The sequence below is a fragment of the Nelusetta ayraudi genome, unplaced genomic scaffold, assembly GCF_046127955.1.
Source record: "Nelusetta ayraudi isolate G7.1 ecotype Tasmania unplaced genomic scaffold, CSIRO-AGI_Nayr_v1 ptg000018l, whole genome shotgun sequence".
Lineage (NCBI taxonomy): Eukaryota > Metazoa > Chordata > Actinopteri > Tetraodontiformes > Monacanthidae > Nelusetta > Nelusetta ayraudi.
This window is the reverse complement of record NW_027466068.1, coordinates 2,663,916-2,683,469: the sequence shown is the minus strand read 5'-3', so window position 1 is coordinate 2,683,469 and position 19,554 is coordinate 2,663,916. Positions and strand designations below refer to the sequence as shown.

General features: G+C 43.4%; 3 protein-coding genes across 5 annotated transcripts; 1 reads left to right on the top strand and 2 right to left on the bottom strand.

Moving 5' to 3' along the window:
* Positions 1–1,980: 1,980 nt before the first annotated feature.
* Positions 1,981–7,017, bottom strand: LOC142887868 (ras-related protein Rab-27B-like). Its single transcript, XM_076025775.1, has 6 exons — positions 6,878–7,017; positions 5,581–5,754; positions 5,132–5,217; positions 3,978–4,081; positions 3,665–3,788; positions 1,981–2,775 (listed from the first exon to the last, which is right to left on the bottom strand). The coding sequence occupies exons 2-6, from the start codon at positions 5,731–5,733 to the stop codon at positions 2,586–2,588; spliced, it is 657 nt and encodes a 218-aa protein (XP_075881890.1). The 5' UTR covers positions 5,734–5,754; positions 6,878–7,017; the 3' UTR covers positions 1,981–2,585.
* Positions 6,728–11,941, bottom strand: poli (polymerase (DNA directed) iota). 3 transcript variants are annotated; one of them, XM_076025769.1, is made up of 10 exons: positions 11,824–11,941; positions 11,499–11,630; positions 11,254–11,418; positions 10,796–10,942; positions 10,332–10,562; positions 10,083–10,261; positions 9,558–9,649; positions 9,347–9,480; positions 8,916–9,136; positions 6,728–8,465 (listed from the first exon to the last, which is right to left on the bottom strand). In XM_076025769.1, the coding sequence occupies exons 2-10, from the start codon at positions 11,533–11,535 to the stop codon at positions 7,740–7,742; spliced, it is 1,932 nt and encodes a 643-aa protein (XP_075881884.1). In that variant the 5' UTR covers positions 11,536–11,630; positions 11,824–11,941; the 3' UTR covers positions 6,728–7,739. The 3 variants fall into 3 exon arrangements, with proteins under 3 accessions (XP_075881884.1, XP_075881882.1, XP_075881883.1); XM_076025767.1 differs by having other exon boundaries at positions 11,799–11,929; XM_076025768.1 differs by lacking the exon at positions 11,499–11,630 and having other exon boundaries at positions 11,799–11,929.
* Positions 11,942–12,505: 564 nt separating this feature from the next.
* On the top strand, positions 12,506–19,456 carry LOC142887861 (uncharacterized). The gene is made up of 16 exons (XM_076025766.1): positions 12,506–12,758; positions 13,176–14,488; positions 14,563–14,649; positions 14,745–14,997; positions 15,095–15,429; positions 15,542–15,685; positions 15,760–15,874; positions 15,959–16,030; positions 16,136–16,276; positions 16,394–16,507; positions 17,192–17,265; positions 17,350–17,454; positions 17,670–17,785; positions 17,994–18,132; positions 18,836–18,956; positions 19,196–19,456. The coding sequence occupies exons 1-16, from the start codon at positions 12,608–12,610 to the stop codon at positions 19,297–19,299; spliced, it is 3,384 nt and encodes a 1,127-aa protein (XP_075881881.1). The 5' UTR covers positions 12,506–12,607; the 3' UTR covers positions 19,300–19,456.
* Positions 19,457–19,554: the final 98 nt, after the last annotated feature.

The window sequence follows — 19,554 nt, the reverse complement described above, 5'->3', positions numbered from 1 at the left end:
TACTTTCAATTATAAGAGGTTGTTTGTCTATCCGAATAAAGTAGGAAAAAGAAACGGTTGGATACCCTTCCAAGTATTAAGAGTCAAAATCTGCTGTATTTCTTTTAAACATGTTTACTTACTCGCCAGCTAGAAGTCAGCTAAAGGAAGTTTAGCTGCATATACTTTCTTCCATATAACTTCCAAAAAACTTCCCACTACGAAAGAGGATTAGCGCCAGAAGAAAAAAATAATAATTAGAGCAAGGAGATTTTTTTTTTTAAGTTTCCATTTTGAGTTTTAAGTTGAAATTTTGTGAATAAAGTCGAAGTAAACAGGAAACTGTTACTCCTTTTGACTTTCGACTTTCGAATTTTTTATTCTCGACATTTCGACTTCTCTTGGAATATCGAAATTTCAATTTTATTCTTGAAATTTCAACTTTAATCACGAAATTTCGACCGGAATTTTGAAATTCACGCTTTAATCTTGAAATTTCAAAATTATTCTTAAAATTTCGATTTTATTCACAAAATGGAAACTTTAGAAAAACATATTTTCTTAATATTTTTTTCTCTTCTTGTGGTGGTAATTCTCTTCCGTATCACATTCAGTTGTACTTTGTATGTAAAGCTTAAGACATTTACATCGTGTGACTTAAATCACAGCGCTAGCGTGGCCAAAAAACAAACAAACAAACAAAACAAAAATGACATATCAGGAAATACAACATATTGAATAGAATTCTTACAGTTTAGATTAAAAACACGGGAGAACAACCTGCTCATGGTTTTGTTTGTCATCATGCATCTTGAAAATCTAACATTTGTGAATCAGTGCAGAGTGATAAATTATATACAGTATGACCAGTGCATCTTGTACAAAGAGCATGATCCATTATAACGTGGCACTGCATGTGAGGCACTAACAGATCTTAGACGCTAGTTTTATACGACCCTTTTGAAATCGTTTTTAGGATAAATTTTATTTAGATTTTTTTTTTTGCTATTGTTTGCATTTCTGATGGTGTGTTCCTTAAAGAATATCAGCAGTGTTGTTGTACCAGAAACATTTATAGCCTGAAAACTGACTCTGCTATTATATTTCCACGTGGGACCAAACCTCTACTGATGACTTGGACTTTAACAAGCTTTATTTATTTTGTTTTGTATGGTGATATTTATGGCTTCTTGAGCAGTCAGCCAGACTCCAGCACACTGGCAGGTTTCAGGATGACTGAGCCCAAACAGTGATGGCTGGCCACATGACCATCTCATGACTCTGCCACATGCTCCCTCCGGCACTTCTGGCTCGGGCTTAGAGGTTCTGACATACAGAGCAATGCAGTCATTCACACTCATCCCCGACAAGTGTGCGCTCATTCCGATTTAGCGTGCTTCCGCTTCTTAGGCTTTCCCCCCCCTCCGTGGGTGACGCAAACATTTCAGAGAAGCATTGTGAACTTCAAAATCTTCAGCACAGGCACAACAGTCATGAAAATACATACAGTATCTTACTGCGTTTGTTTGAATTCTGTTCAGTATGCACCCTTAAATATAGTCCCCTAGCTTTGAATGTTATGTACACCAAAGATCATGTGTTATGAGCGGAATGTTTCTGTAAAGGACTTATTTAAGATTTCATAAGCTATATGGCAACTGACAAGTAATGTATAGAAGTGTATCCCTCTTTTGGTTTTAAATCGATGTTAAATATCACTAAATGTGGCACAGATATGATTTGAAAATGTTTACTTTTGCAGTGTCATGGGACTCGGTGAATGTTCATCAATAGATTTGTTTGTTTTTGAAGCCCAGTAGTGTTAAATTTAAACACTATAGTTGTTTGTTCTCGAAAAGGTTTCTACCTAATATCAAAGTGAATTTGTTGAATGTTTTTGTTCTGTAACAAAGTGGGTAAGGAATGTAATTCCCCTTGAAAAACAACCCCAGCAACATACAGCTTTTTTGTGCATTGCATCTAAATGACAAGTGACGTTCATAACTTAAACACACGTCATCTTTATTCCAAATGCAGCACTATACAAACTCGGAACCGAACCCTTTAACAGTCTTGTACTTGTGTTTGATCTGCATGGCAATGTTGTACCATAATGCATAAAAAAAAGTTTGGTCGCTTATATTCATGTAGTAGAAAAGGCATAAATCACATAAGGGACTTTGTTTGTTCTAAGTAACAAGTGATCATCCATAGAAGAAATGTAGCCATGTTTTTGATAATAATCCATGATAGATATGACAGTACATTATGTGCCTGCATTCTCCTTCCATCAAATGTGTCAAATAAAAGAATGGTATTTTTCTCTAATGGCCCATTTGAGCGTACATGTTTATGTAAATAGACAAATCACTTAGCCGTCTTAAAAAACACAGTCATGGAAAATCCTCCTCACTCATCGTCGCACAGCTAAATAAATAACACCAGGCAGCAGTTACAGATGGGACTCCACGCGGTAATGACCGCACAGCTCTGTTTTGAAATCTCAGGTTTGCAACAAGTTTAACTTGCAGTGTGACTTTGAGGAATTTGAAAAAAAAAAGAGAGAAAAAAAAAGAAGAAAGAGTTGCAGCAGGTGGGTGGCGCCATCAGCAGGCGCACCTCCTCCTCACAGGGGCCTCTTGTACCTCGTGGCTGGTGACAGGGCTGCCGTTGGCTTCCCCGCTGCGGCCTTCAGACGTGCTCTGCTCCATCCTCTTCATGACCAGGCCCAGCAGCGTGGTGACCGCCCGCTCCACCTCCACACCAGTCACAGCGCTGGTCTCAAAATAGGGGATCCTGACAGGAGGAACAAATGACGCTGGCAGTGAAACACACGTATAGCGACCAAATCCTAAGCACACTCAAATATTCTTAATATAGCCTATTTACAATACACATTTTTTTTTTTTCTGTTTTAAAACACCATGCTCCTCACAACCTTCATCATGTGATCTCTTGGGCGGGGTGATCAAATTGCCAAATCAAATTGTAAAATCCCCTTTTCAAGGCATATACTGTATGCAGTCAATGGTCGATACAGCTCACTACCACCACCCTGTGGTAGAACACGGAAGAAGGTGGATTGTCATTCATACATGCATACGTACATACATACACACATGCATATAATGTGTGATTTCTGTGTGCATGATTAGTAAAAGCACAAGAGTTAGGTACATATCATCTATTTTGGGATCTGCATTAAGTATCATGTTTAAGTACAACTTCATTTTTGTCTAATATGAAAAAGGATTATATCCACCAAAAAAAAAAAAAGAAATCACACAGCTACAGTCCGATGATGTTACTTTTATTACAAACTGTCAATAAAATAGACTGAGGCCTCAGCTTTAGTGACACATAAACTACTGACACTGGTTAAGAATATAACGCACAGTCTAAATTCAAAATGTTCCGGCAGTTTTTCTGTTCACGGGAAGTTCAAGAAATATATATATTTTTTTTCTTACATGGTTTGGAACATTTTTATACCACACAGGTAATCTGGACTTTCAGCAAATGTGGACCAAATACACCTTGACTTTCTTCTTTTGACAATGATATTATCATATCGTTTGCGTGTGAGACAAGTCAGGTGTAGAGTACATAAAAAGCACGATGGGAGCTTGGTGCTAACATTAACATGGTCATTAACACAAAATGCAAGGAACAAACGGAGCCTCACCCGTATCTGTCAGCCAGCTCTCTGGCCTGTCTGGCGTGAACATCCCTCAGGTCTCGGAGGTCTGCCTTGGTGCCCACTAGCACAATGTCTGGATTGTCACAGTACGCGTTGGCCTGGAGCTGACCTGAGAAAAGGAACGACCCTCAGAAGACGCGCGTGATGCAAGGTAGACATGCATGAGCGACATGCATGAAACGCCGTTCTGAAAACTCCCCCGGTCGAGGCCGAGGAGGCAGATTTGCATCTCTCCCACCGCCACCGCCGTCATCTCCCTGAAAGGACTCAGAGCAGAGGCTGCTGACGGAACACCTACTCATCCAGTTCCTGACGTTGAGGAAGCTCTGCTGGTTGGTCAGGTCGAACATCAGCAGGAAGCCCATGGCATCTCTGAAGAAAGCCGTCGTGAGGCTGCGGAACCTGGAAACAGGTGGTGACAACTGTGACTCAAGACATTGTGGCACCTGGACGACCACCATCTTATTATTTAGGTCAAGCCATTTATTCTCAATAGCACCACCAATAGGGTTTTTTTTTTCTGAACTGCGGGCAACTTTAGGTGTACTTTGTTTTGAAGGTCCAATGTGTAGCATTTGATATTCAACACTGAGATTGTGTCAAATGAAGTCACTATCAAACGGTTCACTGCTGTGTTTCTGACTTGCTAACAAGAAGCATGTACTGTACAAAAGAACAGGTCTCTGCAGTAGACCAGAATGTGGGTCAGGTCAGGTTTTTGTGGTTTTACCCTCATGTTACAGTTGGCATAAGAAACATGTGGGAGCTTAAAGAGCAGAGAAAAACACTGGTATGACCATTTATCAACTGGAGTTTGCAGATGAGAGAAAATTATTTTTGCAGCCTGCCAGTCACCAGCGCTGCATCAGTAACTGAAGCTGACGTGGCAAAATGGAAACAAGCAAACCTTCTTCCTTACCACTAGAAGATACCGAATGTCAGGGGATGGTAGATTTAGCTGCAGTTTCAGTCTGACTCACTGAACTAACAATATCCCTGACACTTTCATGTCATTACAGGAGTGGAGAAAAACATCAGGTGTGACTTCTTCAAATCTTATTTTCAGCTTCTTTACATTTGCATTTTTGGATGTTCTGCTTAGTCATGGGCCCAGTTACTGACTACAAGGTGGTTAAAAAAGTAGAGTTTTTTTCTATTACAACACAATTTGTGACTGAACAGACTGTTTCAGTGTGACTGCTCCTGTTGCGTCCTGTTACGTTGCAGAAAGTAACACACAGATCATCATTTTAATACACACGCGGGGTGTATTAAATGTTCTGGATACTGGAAAAAGTGTGTTTTTTTTTTTTTTTAATTTCCCACAAGATTAAAAATACACACTGTAGAGTGTGAGAGCTGCCTTGTTCTGTTGCTGTTCGTGGTTCATTTGAGAGTACAGCAAATTAAACTCACAATAAGCTGCATTGTGAACGTTACGTCAGGGGTTACCTCTCTTGTCCGGCTGTGTCCCATAGCTGCAGATGGACCTTGAAGTTTTTCTCAGTCGCACCGTCAGCCCCCATCCCCGTGTACACCTACAGCAACCAGCAGAGGTGTGACAAACCAGCATCTACACAATCAGTCAAAAGATTGGACACACCTTCGCATACAATTTTACAACTTTCTATTCTACACTGCAGATAGATACTGGAGGCATCAAATATATGAGCAAGATATATGTAATTATGCAGCAAAGAAAACGCGTTCAATAACTCTAAATGTGCTTTTTATGGAAGGTGGCTATTTTGAAGAATTTAAATATAAAACGTGTTTGGGTTATTTTACACTTTGTTTCCTATATAATTCCATGTGTGTTCATACAAAGTTTTGATCTCTTTAGTGAGAAACTGCAATGTCAATAGTCATGGAAAATTCAAAGGCTCCGAGCCGTCGCTCACCACTCTCTTCTCCCTGAAGTCAATCCCCACTGTGCTCGTGAACTTGCGGTTGAACTTGTTGTCCGTGTACCTGTGGAGGAAGGTGGTCTTCCCCACCCCTGAGTCGCCCAGGGCCAGCAGCTTGATCAGGTAGTCATAGTCCCAGTTAGCCATCGTGTCAGCTGAGTGCTCCACCTGCCACAGCAACAAAAATAAAAATTGGTTTGAAGTTGGTGTGCAAATTACCGATGAATTCATTCATCGTTAGTTGATTGACCTTATCGATCAATTAACTATTAATTGATAAGCGGCATTTTTTTTCCTGAGAACCTAAATTCCGCAATAAAAAGTGTGTGTGGAACACATTATCCAACCCTGAAATAAGGTTGTGGGTCCAATGTGACCCATTTTTACATTAGGGAACAGTAAAAACACCCTAAACATGTATCCTCTGACTTTAAGTTGACTTCTAATGAGTCACAGTTCAATTTTTTTTGTTATAAAGTTGTTTAAAAGTAACTTGTTCTGGGTATATTATGACCATCACAGCATCTAGAGATGAATTGCTCTTTTCTGCCACTACACGGATATAATAATATCAACTAACCGTGTAAAAATGTTCAATTAATTGCGACTAATTTAAATTAATAAATTAAATTCTTAATCAAAAATTAATAGACAATCAATTAATTGCTAACATGCCTAGTTTGAAGGTAAAAAAAAAAAAAAAAAAAAGAGGGCGGGGAGGTGAAGTGGACTATCACATTGGCTTAGCGAGATGTCAAAAACTCTCCCTGCTCATTAGGCAGCGATCAGTAAGGCCTGAGCACATGACTGGGGCTGGCTTCCACATGAGCAGTCAAATGCCCTGCCAGTTTTCTTAAGACTGCACTCAACGTTAAAAACACCGACTGTTCCAAGGACAGAAAGGCTCTTTATTGACTCGCAGCCTTGTGCTCCGACAGCTCGACGCCCAGACAGATTTGGTGATACTTTCCCTCTTGTGATACTTTCTTTCTTTTTTCTTTTTTTTTTTTAAAATCTAACATTATGACTTTGTCACGGGCAAAGGTTGGTTACTTTGGTTGCATAAAAACAAAACAAAAAAACAGCGATACGCACTGCCATGCAATTAACATTTTTAGCGCTGAAAATAAACAACACGACGGGTGGATTTTTTTATTTGCAATCAGCAGAATGAAAAGCGAAGCCCTTATTCCACAAAATGCGTCGTCTTTCAAAGAATGAGACGCGTTTCGCAGGAAGAGATGAGAGACAATCGCGCATAAAGTGCAGGAGGGATGAGAGACAATCCTACCGGTTTATCTGCAGAAAACGTCAGAGTCCATCCAAAAGCTGCTCAACTTGTCCACATTAGGGAGAACAGTCACTATCAGGATGCCATGGCATGTCTCCAGCATTTTACCCTTCCTACATGTGATCCAGGGAGGAGTTTCGTGGTGGACGGATCCAAACAGGGCTGTTCTTAACAAACCTTCAGGTTTTCTGGTATGTGCCACGGGGGAGGAGGTGGGGGGGGAAAGTCTCTTTGAAAAGCAGACCGTGGTCCCCAGTAATCTGCCCCTCTGAGGATTTCAGTGGAAATGGGTCCAAACAGTCGGACGGAGCGCACTGGAGGCTCAGCCACATAATCCTGTTTGTGTGAATGTTAAAACAAACAATGTGACTGCGAGGGTAATTTGCTTGTACTTCAATCATTTAGTGCCGGAGAAATTAAGCTAAACTGTGATGAACTAGGTTTAAATTAGCTGCGCGAGTAAATGCACTTCAGACACATACTTTTATTCCTGTTTAAAAGGAAAAAGAAAATCGGACATACTTCTGGTCTAAGTTCTGCTGAGTAAAACATCTGCAAAGATTGACACACATTGTCAACTTGTATCATGCGTGACACAGACTGATTACATGTGTACGCTATTGGTTATTGAAACAATGACTTTCTTTTGTTATTTTGTATTTTTGTATGAAATTGATGCATTATGACCATTTTCATGTAGTGACAACTGGTTTTGCACTGCTGCCATTTTAAAGGAAGTGTTTTCTGAACTTGGAGCTTGTAAAACTATTTCTCCTTAACATGCTGTCTATTTTCCAAAGACAACTCAACAATAGGAAAACATTTTCCAACAACCTGATAATTAAGTACTCGGTCTTGTTCTTTAACTAGGTTTAAAATACTTGAACAGATTGTTTGCTTGGCTGTTTTTTCCTGCAGCTTTTTTGTCCTTAGTCTTGACGCTTTGTCCTGATTTCCTGGACGAGGGGCTCTTCAGGACCAGCTTCTGCTGCTTCCATTCGGAAAGCAGCTCCCTTTGAACATCCGGCGGGAGCTCCGAAAACACCTTGGGGTCCACGTTTCCAGGAAAAGCGCAGTCAGAAGACTGTGGGAGCGCCTCTCTCCCCTGTCCTGACAGAGCGCTCATACCCTCAGGGCTCTGCTGCTTTCCTGTGGCATCCCTGTCAGAAGACTTCAACTTGCTCTCCGGTGCGGTCGCGAAATAATGGCAATCTGTCACTGAATGCGGGGACTGTGGGACGGCGACATGGCGAGCAGGGCTGACAGAGGAGCTGGGGAAAGGGCTTGATAACAGCTCCTGCTGGATGTCTCGGGGTAGGAGACTGAACACTTCTGGATCCACATTCGGAGGCAATCGATTTGTCACCGCGCCCTCCATTTCGTCAGTATCTGACCCCGCTGCGCCGCGGGACACTGCCTGATGTGGAGGTTCATCGGTGGCAACAAAAGGGTTCTGTTTCCTTTTAAAACCATGTAATGCGTCACTGGGTCCCTGGGGGATTTTTGCGAGGACAGTCCTCTCTGAGGTATCCTCGGTAATCGAACTGCACGCACCAAGCGGATGAGCCGTGAGGCCAGATGAATCGTCCTATTGGGAAATGAAAAGGGAGAGTTCTGAGTAGTGGCACATGATTTCTGAGAAGCACTGATTCACCGGGTATTGTGTGGCATTTAAGGGCTATCAACTCAGACAGCAGCGAATTTTCACGTAAAAACGTGAAACTATCACGTTATTTTGCAATATTTTTCACGTTATATTGGAATTCTGAGCCCTGTCTTTTTCTAGTGTGGCAGCAATGCACTTCCGTAGTAAATAGAACAGATCATGGGGCAAGTGCTTTAAGGTATTTGTACACAGATTATAGAGCTAGATTGAACTAGATTTCTAGAACCCCAAAAGTCCTTTGAATCGCTATTGTGGATTCCTTTTCAATCAACTCGAGTTGATGCAATGCGCTTCCGTAGCAACGCAGTCATTTCAACCAACATAAAATCAACATGAAATCCCTTTTTGTCTGGATGCTAAGACAAGTTATACCTGGCTCTGTGTTGATTGGATCGGTGTTTTCCTGGGAGACGAGCTCTGGGAGAAGAAAGACGCAATAGATCCCTTTGTGCTGCTGGCGGCTGCCTTGCTCTGGAGGTTACTGAAGCAGACGTTAATGAGGGTCAGGTGGAAGGCCGCGTTGGAGACCACCATCTTGTGGAAGAGCTTCATGGCCAGCGGGATCAGCTGCGCCACAGCCTCGTCACAGCCGCCTACAGACAAGCGCATCAAATCATCTGTCAGTGTCAGTGGTTGTTATTCGACAGTGGGCAGTGATGGGGATTGTATCAATCAAATCAAGTCTCCTCAAAAGGTGCTGAAATGTTTCCTTCAAGACTGAAAAATAAGGAGATTTAGCATAAAGGCTTGAATTGGAACATCTTCAGAAGCAGAGAGAAGGTAAAGGAGCATCGCTTGATTACCGGATGTGATCTTCTGCCCCACGTGGTTGGGGATCGGGGCCTGTCTGCTCTCCCGACTGAACCACTTGTTGGTTGCCGAGAATCTGCGGACGGTCAGTCGGAAGGTGTGAGGCTGCCTCCCGTCTTTGTGCATTCTAGCTTTCACACAGAGCCAGAAGGTTAGATGCTGTGTTTTCACTGAGCACTTAGAACGGATGTTTAGGTCGTTCACCTTTCCACCAGGCTGCTCAGAAGCTCCTCCACTTTTTCCAAAACCTCCTTGGTCGACGACATCTTTTTGAAGGAGTCCTCGTCACTGAGAGACTGAGACGCGGGGAAGATTTTCATTGTTTTACCGTGTGGGAATGGCACTGGCAGCATAAGTGAGAGGAAATTGTTTGTCATTAATTCAGTCTAGCTCGGTGCAACACTAATGAAAGGGGCTGTATACAAAATGTATCTCATTAGTCATTAGGCGTGCTGACTACCGGGATGAAATGTTATCATCACAGCACCGTTTGTGTGTGTTGTTCTCCTGCTCCTTGTTTACCTCACCCTCCCATCAAAATAACTGGCCACCTCCCCAACTGACGCATTGTCTTGGTTGCAATATTATGCACTTACTTCATCACTAATTTATTCACAAAATGGTGATGTCCACATCTAGTCCTCAATTTTTTTGTATTGCTCCTGAAATCTGTAGAATTTCTCCACACGGCAATCTTAATTAAAACAAAATGGGTGTCTTCTGCTGTACCTGTGGGGCTCCAGTAGGAATGACCGGCGAATCATCGATGCCACTGGCCAGGTTCTTCAAGCGCTGAGCAGTGGGACCTCCGAACTCTTTCACCAGGTCATTTAGCTGACAGAGCTGCAGGTCATTAACACTGACCACACCGAGGGCCTGAAGTCTCTTGGCCGTCTGATGACCCACCCCTGCAACATTTACACGAGGTCACACGCTGGCCTGAAACAGAGCGCTTCGAACTGAAATAAACATGCGTACCGGGAACTTTTCGAAGGCTGCTTAGCGAGGCCATGATGTCGCCGACATTCTCCGGCAGCAAGGAGGTTTGCTGGTTGGGCTTGAAGGTCCCTGACACCAGCTTGGCCAGCAGCTTATTGGTGGCGATGCCAGCACAGCCGGTCAGACCCAGTTTACTGTGGATGGCTTCTCGTAGCTCCGCTGCAATGTGAGATCCCATCGCCAGCCTTGCATTATCACCAGCTTCCACTTCTGCACCAGAGCAAGGAAATAAAAGAAATGCAGACAAGTGGCTGTGAAAGCACAAGTGATCTGTAACGGAACAAAACGGTTCATTTTTCTTCTGGTGGGAAATGGATCTCACCCTCTGGGAAACTGAAAGTGCTATGTAAATTTTTTTTTTTTTAGGTTTTACGCTTCTTGACTTTTCTCACAATTCCTGTCCTGGTTTCTGAAGCCCTCATAAAACCTGCGAGACGACTCACCAGAGTGGTTGTAGACGTGTCCTTCAAATGACAGCTCGTTCAGATTTGACGCCTCAGCCAGTCTCATGTCAACCATCTGTGTGACGTCCATGAAGTTTTCGTCAAAGCCAAGCCTCTCCACCAGCGGGGAGTAGGACATCAAAACCTCTGGAAGGAGGACAAGGCAAGGTATTTATTGACAGACCTGTCATATAGCTGGATGTAGATTGAAATCAGAGAGGAATTTAATAATCACTTAGAACGTATAGAATTGTCTATTCATAGCACGAAGGGGGAAATGACCCTTAAATAAGGAAAAGAAAATACAGTAAACTTCTGGATGGAAGTCCAACAGATGATCTCGTACAGATCAGACATGCATAATGTAAATAATGTTGGATCAAATAAACACAAAGCTTTATAAAGAGCTTTTTAAAGTCCTCAAATAACGACTTGTGAGAAACCCCAACTTTGCCTACCTGTCATTTTATAGGACATTTCTCTGTAGTTTGTCAGGTCTTCTCCCTTAACCAGCACCAACTGAGGACATTTCTCCTTGGCATTAGTGACAGACATCAGCTTTGTGACACCCATCTCCCTTGCCACGTAGTTACAGGTGACTATGATGTACTTCTGCTGGATACCTGATGACACAAGAAGTAACAGCAAACTATGAAGGTCTTCAGAGGATTCAAAAATTAAATAATAAAACAGCCAGATTTACCTAATGGAACATTTCTTAAGGCTGGGTTTCTGATCATTTCCACTTGGGCATAGAAGCAGTCCAGGTCAAAGTGTAGAACAACTCTGTGCAAAGGGCATGGACCTGGTGTCGTGCTCAGATTTGAAACTGAACCTGGGAGGACATGACATGTCACACAAGGATTTACTAGTAAACACAGACTACCAGCTACCAGCTGGAAGGCAGAGTCCTGTATCCAATTTCTCCACACAACACAGGACTAAATCCCACAGAACCACCTCCCTCTCCAGCCCTCATGTTTTCCTTTAGCTTTCACTTTACCCGTAGCAGAGGTACCGGGGCTGACCGAAAGCGAGTCCACCAAACTGCTCCTCCACTCGGTTTCATCTTCCACCGCCTCATCTTCACTCTGACTCATTTTGCACAGGTGGGCTCTTGTGTGGTGGTTCACGTCAAACTCGCACAATCTCACCAGGCGCTAAAAATCATTTCCACCACGTTATGGCAAATTAAGTTATCTAGCTCATTCGGCTGCGAAACCGTCAATGGGAGCGCGCACGCAAGTTGGGGCGACCTGAGATTTATGGAACTAAGCCCTTCCTTTTAACATCTTTTTTTTTTTTAATCAAATTAAAGTTTGGGACAATAATTTGGGGGAATCAATTCAAACAAACTTATTTCACATCAATACAAAATACTAAGCGAAACTAGTCGTCGACGTACAAGGCAGTTCTGGAAACGCATACAGGACTCAGCATAACACCTACTACCAAGGCAAGGAGGACGTGCCTTGGTTTCCTGTTCACGTTTAGGCGGCAGCGACACGTACTGGCGTGATGTGTAATAACAGCGGAACTGCAATCAAAACGGCATGAAAAGTGAAATCTAGCGGTTCCGTGAGTGTGCGTGATTTAAAAAAAACAAAACAAAAAACATTATACAATACAATATTTATATTTATGGATTATATTATATATATTTTTTTTATTTTTTATTTTTTATTTTTTACTATATGGAGCAGAGCCTATAAGAGTGACGCGAAGAGTAGCTCAATTGGAGCCTTCACACACCTGTCGGTTGATTAGTGAGCATAACCGAAGGGCGATGCGCGTCGTTGGCGGTGTTTGCCAATGTTTCCGTCGTCTGGTTTCTTTGCTGACATAGACTGTCCGTTCTCAAAACGAGGGCTTTGTGAGCGGCCCCACTGTCTGTACAGACATGCGACAGAAACACCGGACGTGCTTGACGCCTGCCATATATCATCGTTGACCGGCTCCGCGGGTCAGTGTTTCATTCAGTCTTTCTGCTGAAATGCTCGGTTGCTTTTTACTTTTTCTGCATTCGCTTATGTTGTATCACTATAAGTTAAGTGGACATTAAAAAATATTTGAACTTAACTAGTCATATTTTTCCAACCTGCATTTATCTTTATTAATGTAAGTTTCGTACTAAGCTGGTTAAAATCATTGCCAAGCGTGTTTGTTGTTCTAATAATGGACTACAATCTAGCACGATCTCTGCTATGAGCGAAGCTAACACGCTTTATTTGTATTTTAAAGCCAAAACAAGCTATGTTAAGAAAATTGAGACAATTAATTACTTAATAATTAACTACTACTAGCAACTTGTCTCTATCTCAGGTCTTTGACATGTTTTAATTCCAACAATAATTGAATGCACTGTGTAATGTCCACACAGGAGGAGTCCAAAATGGCTGTGCTGAGAGTGGAGCACCTGCGAGCCATCAGACCCAGGATGTGTGCCTCAACGAGCTCGAGAGACTCAACAAGGAGATTGAAACTGTGAAGCACGAGGTAGAGCAGGAGCAAAGGCGACTGTCCTACTACCGGATTGGACAGACTGGTGGCAGAAGCAGCCAGAACGCGTCGACGATTTCTACATCTGAGAGGGAGGGCAAGAACTCGGACAAGAATTCTCATGGACCACCTCTAAGCACAGACGCAACTAAAATGTACTTCCAGACGGGGAAGTATGTGGTTGATAACTCAAAACCTCGGACTGACTTAGAGTATGACCCTCTATCTAACTTCTATGCCGGCCTGCACCCTGGTGCACAACCAAAAGTCAAAAACGGACACGGTTTGAAAAAGGCAAGAGACGCAGAACCTGACCACACAAAGCCGGTTGCATGCAAGGCCCGGCCTCCCAGGTCCCCATCTCCGGAGCCACACGACGACCTGATCGAAGACGGCGTGCTGATTATTGACATTCCATCTTCACCTGATGCAAAGGAAGGGCAAGATCAGAAAGTTCTGGATTCCGGTACTGACAAATCTCTCAAAGGCCAAAAATTGACTGAGTGCGAGGAAGTGGTGCCTCGCACTCCACCACCACCACTTCCGAAGCCCAACGCGTCCAAGGTTTCGTCCCTGTCCACGAATGAATATGCAGAAGGAAATCGAGGACAAACTGTATTCTTTGAGAACAGCAAATACAAAAAAATAGAGAACTGTGTTCTCTCTCATCTGTCTGCGGAAATGGAAGCAAAGAAGACTGCAAAATCTGCAACAATCTCCACCTTCCCTGAGCCGCTGTTGAAAAGGCAAGAAAACCCCTTTGAGGGTAAATCGCGTCAATACGAGACGTCCTACGCAGCTGAGACAACCAAGCTTTTGCAGCCGTATCATTTTTCACCCAAAAATTCCCTCTTCTACAAAGCTCCAGCTGCCAACTTGGAGTGCAGGCAACAGAGGGAGCCGCCGGCTCAGAACGGAGCTGCTGGCGGAGTCGTGCAAGGTGTAGTCGCTGATAACAAAGCTCTGCCTCCAAGCTGCCTGGAAGCAGCAGAGCCAGGTTCAAGTTGTAGACAAAGTCTGGCTGCAGATCAACACTCGATAATAGTCATCGAATCCAACTCTGATGACGACGAGGACGATGAGCCCACCTATTCAGAGCTGGACTTGTCCGACAGCGACCCAATGGAGGAATGCTACAGGATCTTCATGGAGGACAACAACAATGACAAAGGAAACGAGCTGCCTCAGACACCTGTGAGTACGCTGCTGACAGATACGGGTTTGTTGTGCGACGTCTCGCCCATTTTCTCATTGTTTGACCTTTTTAGGCGGCAGTGGTGGCGATGGATGTGGAGAGGCCAGAGGTCAAAGTGGAATCCCAAGAAGTGGCGGGGAAAAAAAGGGTGGCTCATGAGGTCAGACATGCCGAAATCCATGATTACAAAGAGATCATCTTGATGGTCAAGCAGCAAGATTTTTTTTTAGATTTAATCGTGTGGCTTTTTGTCAGCCAGTGGCTCAGCGCCGACCTCAGCCCCAGGTGCTGGTTCCCCTTCGAACGTCTACGGTGTCGGGATTTACCTCCCAGCCCCCCGTCATCTCGAAGATCCAGCAGGTGCAGCAGAGAGCCTGCGTGCTGACGGCGTCAGTGAAAGGTGCTCAGACGGTCATTTCCACAGCCACTCAGAGGAGGCCTGACACCGAGAGAGCGCCCCCTTGTGCACAAATATCCAAGAACCTGCAGCCTGCCCCTGTGCAAAATGGTAATACGTTCCCTAATTTCTATACAGCTGAAGAGTTATGCTTTTAATGTCACACTTAAAAACTGACCTCTTTTTTTCTCTTCTCTTCATCTCACAGCTTACGTGAACTGCTTGCCTGCAGGAACTGCTGTCATCGAAGTGGGCAACAACTTGCACTTCATCCTGTCAAAGGCCACGTTTCCGGTTACTGCAAGTTCAACCGCTGTTACTACAGTTTTAACGCCAATCGCTCAAGTGCAGGCAAGTGCCGGCGGCCCGTTGAAAGAAAGCTACCTCCTGCCTGTTGTCACCGCCGCGCAGAGATGCCGCACAGCGGCAACCCTTCTCATCCCTGCGCCGGCCCGCAAACCTGCACTGACATCGGCCTTCCCTTCCGCTCATTCTGCTCCAGCGGTTCCCGCCGCTACACCTGCTAGCCACACTTCTGCTAAGGTGCGGAGTTGTGACCAGAAACCTGTGTTATAGCCATCATTGTAGAATTGAGGAAAATTTAGGCTGAGTGTGACGTCGCGTCTCCTAATATTTTCAAACTTTCTTTTTTCAGCCGGTGCCCGTGAAACGAAAGCTGAAGCAGCAGTGCGAGGCTGCCAGAGAAAAGGTTCCGCACAACGTCCGGCAGCGTTACGTCAACATGTTCACAGAGGAGTTCCTCAAAACGACAGCCAATGTTAACGAGGCCTTCGAGAAGGTGAGTTTCTGGCCTCCAGATCTCGAAACGGCAGCCTTGACGCGAAATGAATATCTCCCTCTGGGCCCTGGTAGGCGCTTGCAGAAGAGAGAACCGTGTACAATCGCAGTGTGAACAAACTGAAATATCTGAGTGTTGCTGTAAACGCACTCAAGAGGCTAAAGAACCAAAATGTTGTTACAGCCAAAGGTGAGAACCTTCATAATTCACACTTTCATTAAATCAATTATGTTGACAAGTTATGCATGGCTAACTCGTGTCCCTCTGCCGCAGGTAACGACGAATGCAACAACCAAAGACTGAGAGGCAGTATTCCTCTAAACTTGAAGAAGTGCAACGGAACTGGTGAGGTATATTTGCGTGGGCACCGTGTTGGTGACCCCTGCCCTAAGAGGATTTCTCCTCTTACTGTATAATTTGACAGCCTCAGTGTAAATCTGTTTCCACCAGGTGACGTGGCCTTGTATGAGAGCTTGAGGGCCTACATTTTGACAGAGGAGAAGCTGATCGAAAGCAACTATCCCGTCCAGCATCCAGAGAAGCTCGGCTGCGCTGTACTCTTCGCCGACAATAAGAGATGCAGCACAGACGGTAAGCCAGCAGTCGCTTGTGACGAAAATGCTGCAAGATGCCGTTTTAAATGCCGCCACTAGGGGGCAGGCTTCACCCGTGACCTGCAGTCAAGAGTTCCGCGTGTCATGGCTTCAGCTCACAAGAGGATCTGCTGTCGCTGTGGCGCAACATACTCTGTGAGCCAGACGGGCAAACACACCCGCAAGGAGGAGTGTAACTACCACTATGGGAAAGGAGTTACAAAAAGAGGTGAGTGTCGCTGCTAAGGCAAGGCAGCATCATTTATATTGCACATTTCACACACAAAGCAACTCAAGTTTAAAAGTTCAAACATTTTTAAAGGAATTTAAAAAAACAACTGCATTTTGTCTTCAAAGGCAAAATGCAGAGAAAAAAATACAGATTAGAATGCATAAAGAGAGCAGAAATAAAGGAGAATAAAAATAATACAAAAGATAATACAATATAAGATGAAGAAAAGCACTCTATTATAAGCATCAGAGAAAAGAGTCTTTCACTTGGACTTAAAAACATTCACATGTGGGTCTGACTTCACTTCTGTTGGCAGCTTATTCCATTTATGTGCAGCATAACAGCTAAATGCTGCTTCACCATGTTCAGTTTGAACTGTGGGCTCCACTGTCTGACCTGAGTCTACAGATTTCAGTCCTAGTTGGTTTACATACCATTAGCATTTAATTTATGTATTCTGGACCTAAACCATTCGGGGACTTACAAACAAACCAGTAGCAGAACTTTAAAGTCTATTCTATAACTGACTGGGTCTTCAGAACTGGAGTGATATGCTCTGATTTCTTAGTTCTGGTAAGAACTTGAGTTGCAGCTGTTTAATGCAAAGACTTCCCATCACTTCTGAGTGTTGAGGCCGCACCTTTTTCATATCGTCTAGTCATTCCACCTTCTCATCAACAGTTCCAGGTGGAGTGGAGACTCGCTACAGCTGCTGTGAGGGAGTGATGGGGGCACCTGGGTGTCAGGTGTTTAAGGTAGGAGGGGGTCGTAGTGGATCACTGCAAGAGCTCCTTTGACATTTCAGAATGAACTGTGTGCTTTTCTTTCCCCATAATTAGTTGCACGTCCACGATTCCCTGAGTCTGGATGGGTTTGTGCAGACGGTCCATAGACAGCCCCCAGATGTGAGCTGTCCTGGTGTCTACTCACTGGATTGTGAAATGGTGACGTTGGCTTTTATTTCATGCTGCTTTACTACAGAGACATTTAGATTTATTACGAGAGCAACTTCTGAGACGTCAGATCCTGCTGTGAGCGGTCTTAGAGGTTTTTCTCTCAGCTTTATAGTATATGAATACATCCACCTCTCTCATCAACTTTTTATTTTCCTCTTTGCAAATCTGATGTACCATAATTTTTTTTTCTATTGTCTTCAAAGTGTTACACCATTCAAGGTCTGGAGCTGTCCAGAGTGACGTTGGTTAACTCCAGCCTGCAAGTCGTCTACGACACTTTTGTCAGGCCTGATAATGAGGTGATCGACTATAACACAAGGTAATGATAAAATCATAAAATTGGCAACCAACAAATAAACAAACTGTAACTGGAGCGCATTACATCACTTAGTCCATGCCCTAAATGAGTTGATAAGGGACAGCCCAATATAAAATTATGCAGCAAAGGTTCTAGTCTGATGACTGTTTTACAAACACGCTATCAAGGTCATGTTCCTCAATCACGAAAGTACCTTTGTGACACAAAGATTTTCAGGCATCAGTGAGGAAGATGTGAAAGGTCACCACACCTCCCTGAGCGAGGTGCAGGAGACCTTACTGAGCTTCGTCAATGCAGACACCATTCTTATTGGACACAGCCTGGAAATGGACCTTTGTGCCCTGAAGGTGATTACGAACAGCTTTCTCCAATGTCATTCTTCCAGACCTGATCTCGGATAATCCGGTCACATTTAGCATGTGAATCACTTGATGTTTATCTGCACACTGCTGACTTCTTAATAACTGAACATGTGGGGGTGGGGGGAACTGAGATCTATTGGTCTAATTACTATGCCACTAGGGGGCAGAACATTTAACATATGAACATATATCTCAGCTACATACCCAATATGGTGTCTATAATTTTATTTTTATTGTTCATTGTAGAAAAGTATTGTATAGATTAATTCTCTCTAAAGCCGCTTCTTTGCCAATGTTTTTACAGTGCATCCTTTTTTCAGAGATTAATGATCATTGAACCTTTCAACTGTCATGGATTCCCCACGTTTTCTGAAACCTTTTGCTTCTTTTTATTCTGGAAATTTTACTCACTAAGCTGGTTAAAAGACCGCATGGCATCAATGATGTGACCATTGGACTGAATTGGCTGAGTTATTAAGTCCTGACAGCCACTGAAATAAAACCTGGAAGCTGTCACTCCCCTTATGTTGTTCCCCAACCTCTTTTTGGGTGCTAGCCTTTGGCTGTGCCAGTCTTATTTATTTTTTTTGTCTGTTTTGTTTTTACTTTTTTTCAAACTGGAATTAGCTTTCTCTCAAAGTGACTACAAAACAATTTGGAGCTGTAGCTCTCTTCCTGTTTGCTGTAGTTGCTCCATGGGACAGTAGTGGACACCTCGGTGGTCTTCCCCCACCGTCTGGGACCACCACATAAGCTGACCCTCAACAACCTCACAGCTGAATACCTTAGGAGGATCATCCAAGAGAGTGGTGGGTCAACATGGACACCTAGAGTGTCGCAGGAGTGTTTTGATTTTGAATGTGCAAGTGCTCTGACCCAACAAATGCACTCAAATAAAGAATTGACTCATAGTGGGCATCCAAATGTTACGTGTCAACAACATTAAAAAAAAAAAAAGTGTTGGCATAATTGTTCTGGATGCAAAATATATATCCTGCAAGTATTATTTTCTTTTTAAAAGAATGAAATGTATAACTGTCCTCCTCAGTGTGTGGCCATGACACTGCAGAAGACGCCACTGCCTGCATGGAGCTCATGTTGTGGAAGATTAAAGAAGATGGAAAAATGAAAAATGGTGGAAACAAAACATGATGCTACAAAATAATGAAAATTAGGCCTTCATATGAATAGTAATCTTTTTGTTTGTTTACCTGATTTATGTTTCAAAGTCTATAAATGTTACTTTGTAGTTTGGTATATCAGTGGGTGGTGGTGTCAAATGATAATTAAAAACACAAAATAAAATCCAGGCGTCTCCTGTGCTTCTTCTCCTGCTCAAGTCGTATAGCAACCAATGAACATTCTGCTTTTAATACTAAATTAGTCTCAGGTGTGGTCAAGCAAATT